This window comes from Aotus nancymaae, unplaced genomic scaffold (genome assembly GCF_030222135.1).
Source record: "Aotus nancymaae isolate 86718 unplaced genomic scaffold, 86718_ANA_hifiasm-v0.15.2.pri h1tg000033l, whole genome shotgun sequence".
Lineage (NCBI taxonomy): Eukaryota > Metazoa > Chordata > Mammalia > Primates > Aotidae > Aotus > Aotus nancymaae.
Genome location: NW_026988447.1, coordinates 10,255,671 through 10,271,273, shown reverse-complemented (window position 1 = coordinate 10,271,273; position 15,603 = coordinate 10,255,671). Strand labels below are relative to the sequence as shown.

Sequence of the window (15,603 nt, the reverse complement as noted above, 5' to 3'; positions counted from 1 at the left end):
CCAGTTGTTTCATGACTTGTTTAATCATCACTTCCTGAGGGTATTGACCCCATGTTCTTATCCCTCTCTGACTGGTAGCTCAGACCTTTGAACACTGGAAGTCCTTAATGAATAACTATCGAGTGAATGAACAAATGAAGGAAGGAATGATTGTTTTACACAGCCCAGCAAAACCATTTGTTAAGTGAGCCTCTTTAATCACTGAATTTAATCTGGAATATAACAGGTAGATGTATTATTCTGTTAGTCCATAAATCAGGTTTGCCATGTGAGTTCATGTATCTCTAGTCAGTGAAATCTGAGTAATAGTCTGAAAAATCTCAGATTTGTTTCTAGTACCATTTTGTGTTGATCTCTGTATGACTAGCACCTAATGTAATGCTTGATTTATGGTACATACAATAAGTGCCTTATAAAAGCTTTGGAAGAATTAGTAAAATGTTAGCTTTAATGATGTTTAGCAGCGAACTAAAACTTCTAGGTAGCATCTTTACAACAATAGAAAAGGAATGCTGTCAATAGTAATGACTGAGTATTCAAAATGGGGATAACGGACATAATGATAATAATGTTAGTAATACATATAATAAAATTAATTAAGTTTTGTGAGTGCTCACTTGGGGTCAGGTTTCATGCTTTAGGTAGAGTATCTCCTTTAATTCTTAAGAGTTACTGTGGACTAATTTTATTGACAAAGAATTTGAGGCTCAGAGAAGTTAAATAACTTGACTTAAACTCACATAGTAAATTTTTTAGCACAGAAATTAGACCCAGGTTTCTCTAACTTCAGATCTCAGTATAGGTGTCAATTCATTAGTTAGCTTAAATTTATCTTGAGAATCTAAGTTAGATGTTCCATTGTGAACTGTTTTTTGTTTTATTTGGATGTAGCCTTTTTCAAGTTATGCTTGGCTGATGGTCAATATCCCTCATAGTTAATTTTTAAAAGCAAGGAGAGCTCACAGCTGTATCCTTACTAACTAGATCATGAAAAGGAATATATCATTAATAAATAATTTTTGAATGAATGAACCAATGAGTCAATTACCTACAGATTTAGATAGAATTTAAATAAATGTTTTCTAAAAGTCTATGAAGTAATGTGTAGCTGGATTTCCAAGGATGTAAAATGGGAAGGAAATGAAGGAAACCTGCTTATTTATATAGCATGTTCTATATTAATACTTTACACTATTTTATTTAATCCTCATAATAGGATATATATATATATATATATATATATGTATACTTGTATATATATACACACATATGTATATATGCTTATATATATATACATATATATATAATTTAGAAGGGTTAGGAAACTTAGAAACTTGTTCAGGGTCAAAGCTTTTAAGATTTCGAGATGAGCTCTTAATCAGGCCTTTTATATTTCCAAGTCCATGCTGACTCCATTATATAAGCTTTTATAAATTAGGTTATTATAATTTTTTTTAAAAGTTATTTATGATTGTATAAAGACTAAAATGACGGTTAACTATAAATAAAGTGTTCTTACATCATTTCTAATTTTCCCATAGATGGCTTTTATTTTGTCAATGCTATGTAGGGCTTTTCTCTATCCTACACAGCTTTCTGCTGATTAAAATGCTTGGACATAATACTAATAAAAAACACAAATGTATTCTTGGATTGTGTAGAAAGATTTATAAGATTTCAAGAAGCATTTAGAATAGTAAACTTCATATGGAGAAACACTATTAAAATTGCTATAGAAATTTAAAAAGAAAGCTAATTTTGGTATGTAATTTTAGATCACTTAACAATACCATTTTGATAGGTAGAACATGTAATTATGCTTCCAAAACATGTGTGCATGTATGAACATTTTAAGGGGAATATTGTATAGTGTAGGCTTAATTTATAAACTTTCACCCCCAAAACATAGAATGACTTCTTTTTTAGTTATGCAAAACATGCTGAAGTTAAATATTACCATTTCTTTAATTTCTGTCAGATAATATCATGAATATTATTATAAAATACTGATATAAAATCTTTAGAAATTAATTACTGAGAAGGAAACCAGCCTATGTTCCAAAAGATATTTGTTTTGGTCTGGATAAAGAATACCAATGAGTGGCCGAGTATGGTGGCTAATGTCTATAATCCTAGCACTTTGTGAGGCCAAGGAGGGAAGATTGCTTGAGGCAGACTTTCGAGACCAGCCTGGCCAACATGATGTGATACTATGTCTATACAAATTTAAAAAAATATTACACAAGACTGAGGAAGGAGGATGACTTGAGCTCAGGAGGTTGAGGCTGCAGTGAGCTGTGATAGTTTCACTGCACTCCAACCTGGGCAACAGAGCAAAACCCTGTCTCAAAAAATAAAAATAAAAAACTAAAATAAATAAATAAAGAATACCTATGAGGCCTTAATACATATATCCCTATACATATATGTAAAATTCTAATAAAAGAAAGTAAACTAATATTAGGCTGAAATAAAGCATTCTAACTCTGGAAGCCACATTGGCAATGTTTCTTGGCAGCTACACACAAATAATACTGAAATAGCCTTGTCATGAATAAGGCAATATCTAGACTGTTATTTATTTTTTATCCATCTTTATTTCAGAAAGATTTGAGGTATATAATAACAAAAAATACAATGATGTAATTGAGAAAGAACTAAATGTGCAAGAGTCACACAATGGTAATTGCACGAGGGTATGAGAGATAAATTGTTAATGCAATAGGTAGTAGAGTTAATGTTTGGTTTTCCAGCTACAAGACAAAAAGAAAAACACAACTAAGTCTTATTTTCCAGTTATATGAAGCACATAAAAGCATCAGAAGAGCATATTGATAGTGTAAATTCTGAGGATTAAATGCAGTTTTGCAAAGCACTTGACATTAAGTATACTTAGCACATGGTAAATACCTATATAATGGTAAGATAGTAATATATTTCTAACAAATCAAAAATTAAATAAGGAATCCATCCCCTGTATTTTCATATAAGAGTCATTGATCACAATAAGGGGTCACAGCTTTAACAACAAGTATGTAAAATATACACAGACAACTTCATCTGGTTATTTCTCATACTGAACCTTAATAACAACTTAAGGACATAATGTTTTATCAAAATATTATGAATGCATATTTTCAATATAGCAATTCAAAGTTACAGGGTTTTGGTGATTTACCTTGATAAAACATAGCACTTAAAGGAGGCGACATGGTTTGGCTGTGTCCCCACCAAAATCTCATCTTGAATTGTAGCTCCCATAATTCCCACATGTTGCAGGAGAGACCTGGTGGTAGGTAATTGAATCATGGGGCAGGTCTTTTCCCTGCTGTTCTTGTGATAGTGAGTAAGTCTCATGAGATCTCATGGTTTTATAAAGGAGAGCGCCCCTGCACATGCTGTCTTGCCTGCCACCATGTAAGTCATGCCTTTGCTCCTCCTTCACTTGCTGCCATGATTGTGAGGCCTCCTATCCCATGTGAAATGTGAGTCAATTAAACCTCTTTCCTTTATACATTAGCCAATCTTAGGTGTGTCTTTATTGGCAGCATGATAACAGACTGATACAGAATGCAATAGAATAATTTTCAGTGTGTATAGTTTTAGAATGCCAATAACTTTGGCAAATTATTTCAAGGAAGTTGTTTAGCAAATAATTTAAATTGAATACTATTGAGTGTTCAAAATGATATTAAATGACTATCACCCACATGCTTTTGCTAAGGTTATATAATTCATATTTTATAAGGAAATGCTTGAAACTAATGTATATTCCCTCTAAAGTAGAGGACCATGCATGTCTTCCAGGAATGGATAACATTGTATCTGTTGAAAGCCTTCACTTTACGAGAAAGATAGGCTTTTAGTCTTGGACATTCTTGAATTAATTTTTGTAGGTGTCACAATGATCATCAAATATTAAGTAATAATCTAAATTTCATTATGAATTTTAATTTTAAGATATATGTATATTTGGACAAAAAGGTTTGGGGAAGAATTATAGCAATGTTTAGTGGTTCTTATGCTTTTATGGTACTACCACCTAATCAACTGTAATAATTGGTGTTTGTATAAAGGTAAAGGAACTATCAATAAGATTGTATTCTGATGTTTGAGCTAGCAAGTGCTACAGAATGTCTGTAGAGAGTAATTACATAGAGACAAGTTTCTTTATCCTGCTAATGGAACTCTTCTTTTGTAAAGCAGTTGTTGTAATCCTGGTTGATATTGGAAGAACAGAAATATTTGTGCCACTAATCATTGTATCTCTTTTTGTTTTGTGGCTGAATAAATTCTTTAAAACAGCAATAAACATACACATGTGCACACATGTACTTTTTCTTCAGGACTATAGAGTTAACATCTTCCTGCGACAAAAATGGAATGATCCCAGGCTGAAGCTTCCCAGTGATTTTAGGGGTTCAGATGCACTGACAGTGGATCCAACGATGTATAAGTGTTTATGGAAACCTGATTTATTTTTTGCAAATGAAAAAAGTGCCAATTTTCATGATGTAACCCAGGAAAATATCCTCCTCTTTATTTTTCGTGATGGAGATGTCCTTGTCAGCATGAGGTACTCTTTTATATTTAATATTCGTGCATATATATTTTCCTTCTAAAATCAGTGGATGACAGAGAAGTATATTAAATTATTTCTAAGACGCGTTTCTACTTTCAGATTATCTATTACTCTTTCATGCCCTTTGGACTTGACATTGTTTCCCATGGATACACAACGTTGCAAGATGCAACTGGAGAGCTGTACGTAAATGAGAACCTAATTGATTATGATAATGTGTTTAAAATGTCTGGGAAATACCTTCTACTGACATCTTAGCTAACAATGGTAAAACTGGTGCTTTGATTATAAATAGTCATAAAATAATTTATTTAGGGAAATTATAGTTACGCTTTTATTAATACTGTATTAACTTGTATTAAGATAAATCATTTTCATGCTAGTCTTATTTCAGTTCATTGATGTAGGTGTATGCTCTAACATTCTAATTGGCATTGTTATTTGAATTAATAATACAGGCAAGGTACAAGAGAAAATGATATCCTAATTTCAATAGCATTTCCAATGTTAAAACCACATTTTCTTAGCAGAAAATTTAGAAAACATTGAAAAATATTCTGTAAATCAAGCTAACATTCATTTACTATGAATGTAAATAAATTTAAACAATTTTTTATAAAATTGTATTATTTTATGTTTCTTTGATCATATTTTTTTGAGTTACTAAAAGGCACACTAGGTGTATTAATTGAAATTATCTATCTATAAAATATATTAATTAATTTCCCATGATGCTTATCTTTTGAAAATAAAAGTAAGACATAAACCTTGAAAAATTAACACAAATGCAAGGAATATTTAGCCTGAATACATGAATCATCTTATAATAAGTTCATCTATTACTTTAGAGAGTAAAGAATAATAGCCTGGCAAAATATGTTGTGTATATATTCTAGATTATATGTCTAAAGTTACTTTGTGGTTGTTTTGTAAATAATGTACTGAAATGGATCTTAAAGTTGAGCAGTATTTCTTTCTTTCTAACTATAAAATGAGATTTTGCACATGTAAGTGTGTTTATATGTTTGCACGTTTTTATGTTTTTGTATGTGTTATGTATGAGTGCCTGCATGTCAATAGAGACTTGTATAAAACTTCCAACAATGTATTTTGATTTTGATTCCATTACTGGATGCACTAAAGCATTACTTTCAAAAATACATGTACTTAGAGTTCAATAGTAGACTAGCGTATGCTGCAAAATTCTTTAAACTGTAGCCACATACCTAAGCCCAAAATGTATGCTTCAGGATGCTAAAATCATGCTGTAATTATGTCCCTTTGAGGGCTTATTTTATTGCTCTTCTATGGTGATACAAATCCTTTTAGGGAATTTTGCAGTGATTTCTAAAAACAATTAGAAGTTTCAATGCTTACATTTCTTTTAAAAACTCCAGATAGCATATTGCATGATTGCAAATGTATACATTCAGAAAGCTTGCATCACTTGTTTATTACCTTTTGATTAATGATTGTTAAAAATAATTCTAAGATGGAGAAATGAGTTATTGTATATAATGTCCTAGGATTTTAACTCCGTGCAATATGCTGATTTAGCTTGCTCTTTCTTTAAGATGAGTATCTTCATTTAATACTTACACTAGTATTTCCATTAGTGACCATGGATTTGACCTCTTTACATTTTAAACTACAATGTTATATAAGAAGGCCTTATTTTATTTCCTTTGCTAGGTCTAATATTTGGATTATTAAAATATTTTAAAAGCATTGTTAATTATATTTTAAACTAACGTATTTCTTTACTTTTGTTTATAGTTGGTTACACAACTGATGATTTACGGTTTATCTGGCAGTCAGGGGATCCTGTGCAGTTAGAAAAAATTGCCTTGCCTCAATTTGATATTAAAAAGGAGGATATTGAATATGGTAACTGTACAAAATACTATAAAGGCACTGGTAAGTAATATTCTTTCAATAAAACAAAGTTCTATTTCTGAGATACATTTTAATTAATGTATAGCCAAGGAGAGAGTAGAAAAGAATGAGATGAAACTTAAAATTAAATTAGCAAATTGTTTATCTTTACATTCATATGCTTAAATCTTTCACAGAATTGTATTAATAAAGTTTTTTGAACTTTTAATTATTAGATAGACATGCTTGATTTTTCTTTATGTAATTCTGGTAGTGAGAGGTTTTCAGTTGTTTATGTTAGTAACGAAAACTCTTTCAGGTAGTGGTTTTCAGGTGTTGTCAAGAAATTCTACTTCTGGTAGGATTCCATTTGGGGCTGAACATTTTAAATATGAACAATATAATCTATGTTTGTTCATCCATTGTCTTTTGGGTAGTTTTTAGATGGATATTCTTAATTTTAAAACGCATTGCTCCTTATGCTATGCAGGAAGCAGTAAGAGTGTGAAATACTTAGACATCAGTAAATAGTCCCTGTACAGTCTTCTTGACCTGGGTCAAAGAACAGCAAATTATGAAAAGGACAACAAATTAACCTCATTCATTAAATTACATTGAGCTTTTACAGAAAGTATGGTATTTGCTACTCAGTCCTGTCATAGTATGATTAGTGTTCAACCTTTGATTTTCTGCTGGTAGTTCTAGGTTAGTGAAGGTTTTAGATATTGAATATAGTGTCATTTCACTTAGCAATATAAAGAAGATTATTCAATTTTGATTATTACATTAGTAATAATAATCAGTTCAGCATGTAAATTATCACACAATTCTAATTCTGCTTTTGGAGGTAACTTATAAGAAAAATGTTCAGAAACAGATATAATTAAAGCTTAACTTTATTGCAAAATACATGTTGGCTTGAAATAATAAAATGTATTTAGTTTAATTGTGTAGAACTAGAGAGATCAGATGTTTGAGCTAGAATGCTGTCTTCATGACAACATCAAGGCAATATATATATAATTTAAAGCAGTCCTGTTGATATTAAGAGGTGGAGAGAACATTTACATATATACAGTGTTATAATAAAGACAACACTGTGCAACTTGGGCATACAGTTAGTTTAAGAATCTGTTGCTGACTTTGAAATGCATCGGCAAATGATATAACTTTAATATGTAAGCATTCCTTCTTCTTAAAGCTTATAGTACATTAGGAAAAGAGAGATAATAGTCAAATATATTGCTATATAATTATCAAGGTTTTTAAAAGTAAAAATGGAGAGCTATTAAAAATTTGGTCATCAAAATGTTGAATGAAGAAGTTATAGATAGATTGTTAGATATGGAAGTGATCTAATTGATAATTCTAACCCAGCTCCTTTATTTAACGCATAAAGTAACTGAAGAGCAAAGTGAATAAATTACTTATTAAATTACTTATTACTGGTGATTTATTACTTATTAAATGTCACCAGGCAAATTACTGTCAGCCGTGGGACCAAGAGTAGTATTCCATCTCCCAATTGTACAAATTAAGAAGACCATAGTATTTGGGATTTTTGAGACTGTTGTAAAAGAACGTGTACTTAGGCCAGGCGTGATGGCTCACACCTGTAATCCCAACACTTTGGGAGGCCGAGATGGGCGAATTACGAGGTCAGGAGTGGCGGAAGAATCGCTTGTACCCGGGAGGCAGAGGTTGCAGTGAGCCGAGATCGTGCCACAGCACTCCACACTCCAGCCTGGGCAGCAGAGTGAGACTCTGTCTCGAAAACAAAGAAAAAAAGAACGTGTACTTAGTAGATAGATTTTTGATCTCTTGCTATACTAGGCATTGTTTTTAGTTCTTTCTAGAAATTATTTAATATAATCCTCCCAACAATTCTATGGATTAAGTAATTTTATTATCCTCATTTTACACATTAGGCTAATGAAACAGACACTTGCCCAAGGTCATACAGTTACAGTGATGCTGTGGGAGAGGGAATCTGATATTATTATACTATTAATACCTGTGGAGTCCTATTATACTTTGAAAATTGTTACCTACATCCAGATTATATGCTAAACATTTCAAAATGAGTAGTGTCTAAATTGTTTTGAGAAATTTGAAGGAGACCCTATTGAAGTTTTAAACTTCTTAGAGATGAAAATGACACCAGCAACTTTATTTGTAATTTTATGTAATAGCACATGATTATGTAATAACTTTGAAAGTCCTAGGAGTGTTCATTTTTTCACTTTTAAGCTCTACTTTAAAAAAATTCTTCATTTAGGGATTCAGTAGTGAATAAAAGAAAGGTCCCTGCCCTTTAGAGAGCCATATTCCAATGTGATAAACAAGTAAACAAGTAAAATATAATTCATTTTAGTTCTTAGAATAAAATTAGAAAGTGTGCTGTGGTAGACAGAATTTTGGGGATTACTTAAGAGTTATAAGTTTTTTGTGGTATTTTTTGAGTCATAAATAACTCACTGAAATCTCATTAGCTACAGAAAATAATGACAAAACAACTTATACCTAACAATATTTTTTGGCACTTAATATGTTTCAGGGACTTGATCTGTTCTTATATGAATTATTGTATGAATATAGATAAAATATATTTTAATGTTTGGATAATTAGAAATATGTTTAGAAAAATAAGACATTGAAAATACATTCAATACTTAACAGTGTACAACAATGGGAAAGTATAAATATATATGTGAACAATATATAAAAATGATAGCCAGTATTTACTTTGTATAGAGATAATAATGCAGCTTCAACTTTATTAAAATTATGATTTTATGATTATAGAAATAGCAAAAGTGGATAAATATGTGGGAAAGCAAGTATACAAAAATACTCAAATGGGAAGCCTGAGTGAATAATGGAATAAAACTTCACAGGAAATAGAAAGTAAATTGAATTTGCCCAATGAACATTTATATCAATTAGCTGCCCACCTGCCTCTCATAAATGTAACAGTACTAGGAAAAGATCAAACAAAAAAAAATCAAGAAATGTTTCTCATAAAAGTTTATGGAGCAAATCACTATAATATCCAAGCATGTATTTTACTGCTAAATGCATCCAAGTCTTGTGAATCTCCCCTAATGGGTACCTTCATAAAAAGGGACATGGTGGAAACTTGCTTCAAATCACAGGACTCATGTTAATGGGCTATCATTTAAACATAATGGGATGGAATGCAAAATTTTATTTTAAAGTATGCTACTTTGTAGTAAGTTGTTATAATATTTGTGTCAACTGAGAATACTTAAAAATATGTAATTTGTTGAGAAACACATTTCATACACACTCGGTGAATAGAAAACTAATTTGACTTAATGATGCCATTACAAAGTGATGTACTTCAGAATCAATTTTAGGAAATACTTTGAGCCTTCTTAATTGTAGCAGTTGTACTTATGAAAGATTCTATTTTTGAAATATTGCACAGGATTGTTAGTTAGAAACATATGTTCTTAGTTGTCCAGCAGGGAGTTAAGGCGAATGGTGGGGAAAGAAAAGGAAGGGAGATTTTTCATTGTTATGTTTTTACATCCTTTTAAAACCTGTGAATGGCTTGATATAGTGCCTAGTTTTAATGAAATTAAATGGTAAAAAAGAAACACTTGCATTTCTTGTCTTTAATATAATATAGAAGCATTTGGCGTAATTAGAATTTATTTCAGTTGAAAGCAACTATTTTTATTACATATTAGCTCTACTGTCTGTGTAACCTCTCAGAGAAGGCAATGATTCTAAATCTCATTGGGAAAGGAAAAGATTCCTAATCTATTTGTTGAGGATATAAATAACTATTCTTGTATTCCATGTTTATAAAGGTCCTATTCTGTGCAAATACTGCTGTAGGTGCTATTAATATGTAGATTATTCTTGTATTAGATATATGCATATTCTTTTCAATTAAGAAGATCAGGTAAATATTATTTTTAAACTATAAAATAGGAAAAAGTAACATTTCCCCCACAATTGTTTCATTTATTTGTTTCATTTATTTATTGTTCATTTATTTGTTTCACCATTTAAAAAAAATTGTGTAGAGTTTATGCATAATCTTACATTTGTTAAATGGTAAATGACATTCTTATCTAAATTAAGCACTTTTGGCATTAAATATTATATTTAAATAGCTAAATGAAAGTACCAAACATTTAAGAAATAATCTCGAACATCTGGAAATGCCTTTTCTATTTGAATGCAGTACTGTGAGCATATTCGTGTTACCATTTTCTTTCTCAAGGTAGCAAAGGCTATTATGAGGCTGCCCATAATTTATGATTAATTTGGGGGACTAGCTGATGTCATGGCCACTCTAGAATTAGACTGTAAAATAATTTCTGCATTTGTGTTGGCATATGAAAATCAAAGATTTTTTTTTGTTTTTTCATTTTTGTTTTCAATTGGGGTACTTTTGAGAGCCTGAAGTAGAGGTGGGGAGAGAATTGAGAGGAATATCAGATGTTTGCACCATAAAAGATGCACCATGTACATCTTTTATGTATATGGATTGAAAACACTGATTTTGTAGACTTGCTAATGTTTACTTCCAATACCTTCTTAATTTGTAAGGTTTATCTATATATGAGAGTTATTTTAGACTGCCATCCATCCTAGATAAGAAGTGGTACATGTGGCTGAAAAATTATACTGGTAATGTGTAGTCCCGGAGTGTTTCTTTTTAGACTTGTTCTACTTTGATTTACTACTGCCTATATGACTCCTTTAGATCATTGCCCTGAGAGTACCCACGGGTAAGGAAAAGTTCAACTCTATTGCCAATTCTCTGAACAATGACCTAAAAGGCTAGACACTGACACAGTGGAGCAGCATGTGGGATCTATTTCTCAATGTCATAATGAAGTTGTGAAAGGTCAGCTGAGACTGGTTTCATAATGTCACCCTTTTAGATCACATAAATTATATATCTGTAAAGAAAAACATTTTTTGAGGCATTTACTCAGTGAAATTGCCTCAAATAGAAGTGACTTACCATTTCCAGGTCTGTCACTGATGTTTGCTATTCTGTGTGGGTGAGAACCTCACGCCTTGAATGTGTTTGCTTCTAAAAGGCTACTACACATGTGTGGAAGTCATCTTCACCCTGAGGAGGCAGGTCGGCTTTTACATGATGGGGGTCTATGCCCCAACCCTGCTCATTGTGGTTCTCTCCTGGCTTTCCTTCTGGATCAACCCGGACGCCAGTGCTGCCAGAGTGCCCCTGGGTAAGGTGTTCCATGCTTTTTTGTCACATTAAGAACAGCTTTTATCTTTCTCTAACTTACCATATAATCAACTACTTTGAAACAATGAGTTTCAGAATTTTTAACAACCAATTTCAGTGTTTAAAGTCTTTCTTCAAAACTCGATATTGAACTAGATTTTCTCAATGTTTATGTACTCTATAATTAAGCTAAGTTTTTCTTTTCGTGTCCTTGGGGTATTATAAGCAGTTAATCTATTTTTCTGTCATGAAATAATTATTTATAAGTGATTTTCACAGGTAACTGTGTCTAAAACCTTCAGTAGTGCCAAACTTGAAAATGAATAACTATGTTGAAGGAAATCTTTCTAAAAAATGGTATGTATTATCATATATGCTTAGTCAGGGAATAGTAATATTTGTTTTCTAAAAAAAATTAAGAAAAATTATGTAGCCATCATTTTCCCAACCATTGGTTGTTGTGTGCTATATCACAGGGGCTACTAATTAGGGTCAGGGCTGGTTGGCTCTCCTTTGAGGGCCGTTGCTCTCCAGTTTATTTTCAAGGCTGTGACATACAAATACCACCAGCCAGTTGGCCGGGCGCGGTGACTCACGCCTGTAATCCCAGCACTTTGAGAGGCCGAGGTGGGTGGATCACAAGGTCAAGAGATCGAGAACATCCTGGCCAACATGGTGAAACCCTGTCTCTACTAAAAAATACAAAAATTAGCTGGGCATGATGGCACATGCCTGTGGTCCCAGCTACATGGGAGGCTGAGGCAGGAGAATTGCTTGAACCCAGGAGGCGGAGGTTGCAGTGAGCTGAGATCATGCCCCTGCACTCCAGCCTGGTGCCTGGTAACAGAGCCAGACTCTGTCTCAAAAAAAAAAAAAAAAAAAAAAAAACAAGAAAAGAAAAGAAAAGAAATACCACCAGTCAGTCTTTTGAAAATTATGTCTGTATAATGACTAAAAAGCCTTTGCTTAAGGAAATAAGCAAGAGCCCTCTCTATGGATAAAGTGAACAAACCTCAAAATATGTAATTGAGTCAACAAATTTTGATTGCTTGGAGTGTTTACAATTTTTTCTATTACTGTGTGTCTGTGTGTTTTCTGAATATCACCTGTTACTCACACAGGTGAGACTGTGATACGTCTCACCTCCTCAGTGAGTTTGTGGTTGCTACATTTAAATTTTCTTCCATTGGAGAGGCCTTGTGCTCATCTCCCTCCTGACTTATTGGAGGAATTAAATGAAATACAGATCTTAAAGAGTAGGAAACTAGGAAAGAAGCCATGAAAATGGCAATGTCGTATGAATAAGAAATTGGTTTTTTTACACCTAATAGAAATGACACAGACTAAAACTATAACCAAAAGTGAGGGAAATTTCATCATGAATAAAAATTAACTATACATTATATTTACTGGGAAAATAACCAAAAAACCTGAATTTAAATTCTTAGACTTGTCAAACATATATATTTCTCTCAAATAATTTTGTTTTTGTTGATTAGAAGTTCCTTATGTTCATGCAGTGATATAAATGTCAGGCTTTCAAGAGTACTTTGGAGACATCCCAATTTCTGACATATCCTTTGAGGATTTTTCATCTCCATTCATTGCAGAACTTCTGATACCAGGTCCCTGAGCTGTGACTCAATATCCAGGAGACTTGTCATGTGGAGAAGTGTTCAGTGGCTGAAAGTCAATCTCTAGAGTTAACCTGTGTTTGAAAGCCCGTTCTGTATTTACTAGCTGTGACAAGTTGGACAACAGGTTAACTTCTTTAAAAATAACTGCTGAAATATCAACAGCAATGGTAAAAATATCTGAGAAGCTCCAGAGTATTAAGAAAATGAGTGAAAGCCTATATTTCACATTCGGGAGTTAATAATGTGCTACATTTTTGTATTGCTTTACAGTTTGCAAAGCACTTCTACATATTTTGATTTCTTCAGCTAGTATTTGTTTTGTGCTATGTACTATGTACTATTCAAGAAGATGGGGATGTAGTTAACAAAATAAACAGCTAATAAGTAGTTAATAAAGTACATTAAAAACACTTAGCTTCAATGAGTATATATGTTATTGGGAAGAAACAGACACCAAATAAATATAATAGATCATGTGTAAGATAATGATGTAGAATATTTAAGTTTGGAGGTAGCAAACTGTGTGTTAGAAAGGCCTCAGTGAGAGGGTGATACCAGATAGAGGAATGAAGGAAGTGAAGAAATGAGTCATTTCTAGGACAGAGTGGGCCAGACAGTGATCATCCTGGCTGCATTCCTGAGGCAGGAGCATGCTTGGACATTGGGGAAACAGGGAAGGCAGTGTGGCTGGAGCAGAGCAAGTCAAAGGGAGAGTAGTGGGAAAGGAGATCAGAAAGATAACAGTGATGAGGGGTGGTCTACGTGGCATCAGCTAAGGCATCCTGATGATTTGTTTTGTTTTGTTTGAGACGACGTCTCCCTCTGCCACCCAAGCTGGAGTGCGCTGGCCCAATCTTGGCTCACTACAACCTCCACCCTCCATGTTCAACCAATTCTCCTGCCTCAGCCTCCTGAGTAGCTAGGATTACAGGCGCCCACGACCACGCTCGGCTAATTTTTGTATTTTTAGTGGAGACGGGGTTTCACCATGTTGGCCAGACTGGTCTCGAACTCCTCCTGAACTCAAGCAATCCACCCATCTCAGCCTCCCAAAGTGCTGGGATTACAGGTGTGGGCCACCATGCCCAGCCAATTTTGGTTTTTATTCGGTGTGAAATAGAAAGTCCCTAAAGGTGTTTACACATGATCTGACTTAAATTTTATCTAGATCTCTTTGCCTAATTTCTTGAGGAGAGAATTACACGGGGCAAGGGGAGAAGCAGGGAAAGTAGTTGGGAGGCAATTGCAATAATTCAGGTAAATAATCATGGTTTGGGCTAGTGAGTAGTAGTGCAGGTGCTGATAAATATTTGATGATGAGGCCAAGCACGGTGGCTCACGCCTGTACTCCCAGCACTTTGGGAGGTCAAGTGGGCAAATCACCTGAGGTCAGGAGTTGGAGACCAGCCTGGCCAACATGGTGAAACCCTGTCTCTACTAAAAATACAAAAATTAGCTGGGTGTGTTGGTGAGCACCTGTAATCCAGTTACTCGGGAGGCTGAGACAGGAGAATTGCTTGAACCTAGAATGCAGAGGTTGCAGTGAGCTGAGTTTGTATCACTACAGTGCAGCCTGGGCACAACAGAGTGAGACTGTCTCAAAAAAAAAAAAAAAATTGATGATGAATGGCAGTGAAGGTTGAGATAAAAGGTATTGGTAGGTATGCTGAATGGGAGACTAAAGAAAGCAGAGTCAGGGTTGACTTCAAGATTATTTTGGATGAAAAACCAGAAAAAAATGAAATTGACATGAGCCAAAATGGGAAAAGGTACAAGTAAATACGGTGGGTTTGAGAAGATAGGCAGGCCAGGAGCTTAGCTTTAGACATCTTAAGGTTACAATGTCAGGAGGAGATATCAGACAGGCAGTTGGATATTCGAGTCTGGGTTTACTTGGAAATTTTAGAACTGGAGTAGGAATTTAAATTTTGTCAAAATGTACATGGCTTTCGGTCTCTGGTTGGAATCACAGAGGAGTGAGTGTAAGCAGAGAAATCTACTTCTAAGAGGGACTGAGAAAATGAGGAAAAACAAGTATAGTGTGGTTTCCTAAAAGTCAAGCAGAGAAAGTATTTCTAGGTCAAGAAAGTGATCAACCAACTGCTCATAGATCACTGACTTACTTTTAGAGCTAAAAATTACCATTAGGTTAAAGGAGCTAGGAAGGTCATTGGAGTCTATGACATGGACAGTTTCTTTGAAGTGAGAAGAAGAAAGCCTGATTGGAGTGGCTTCAAGAAAGAAGATGAGGGGAGGAATTGGAGATATCT

The 15,603-nt window shown here is 33.5% G+C and overlaps 1 protein-coding gene across 1 annotated transcript in view; it reads left to right on the top strand.

The window, feature by feature from the left end:
* The window catches only part of GLRB (glycine receptor beta), an 85,102-nt gene that overhangs the window by 53,590 nt on the left and 15,909 nt on the right, over positions 1–15,603 (top strand). The window contains exons 5-8 of the mRNA XM_012448486.2: positions 4,347–4,576; positions 4,682–4,764; positions 6,359–6,499; positions 11,545–11,697. Coding sequence (XP_012303909.1) covers positions 4,347–4,576; positions 4,682–4,764; positions 6,359–6,499; positions 11,545–11,697 — 607 coding nt within the window. The remainder of the gene's footprint in view (positions 1–4,346; positions 4,577–4,681; positions 4,765–6,358; positions 6,500–11,544; positions 11,698–15,603) is intronic.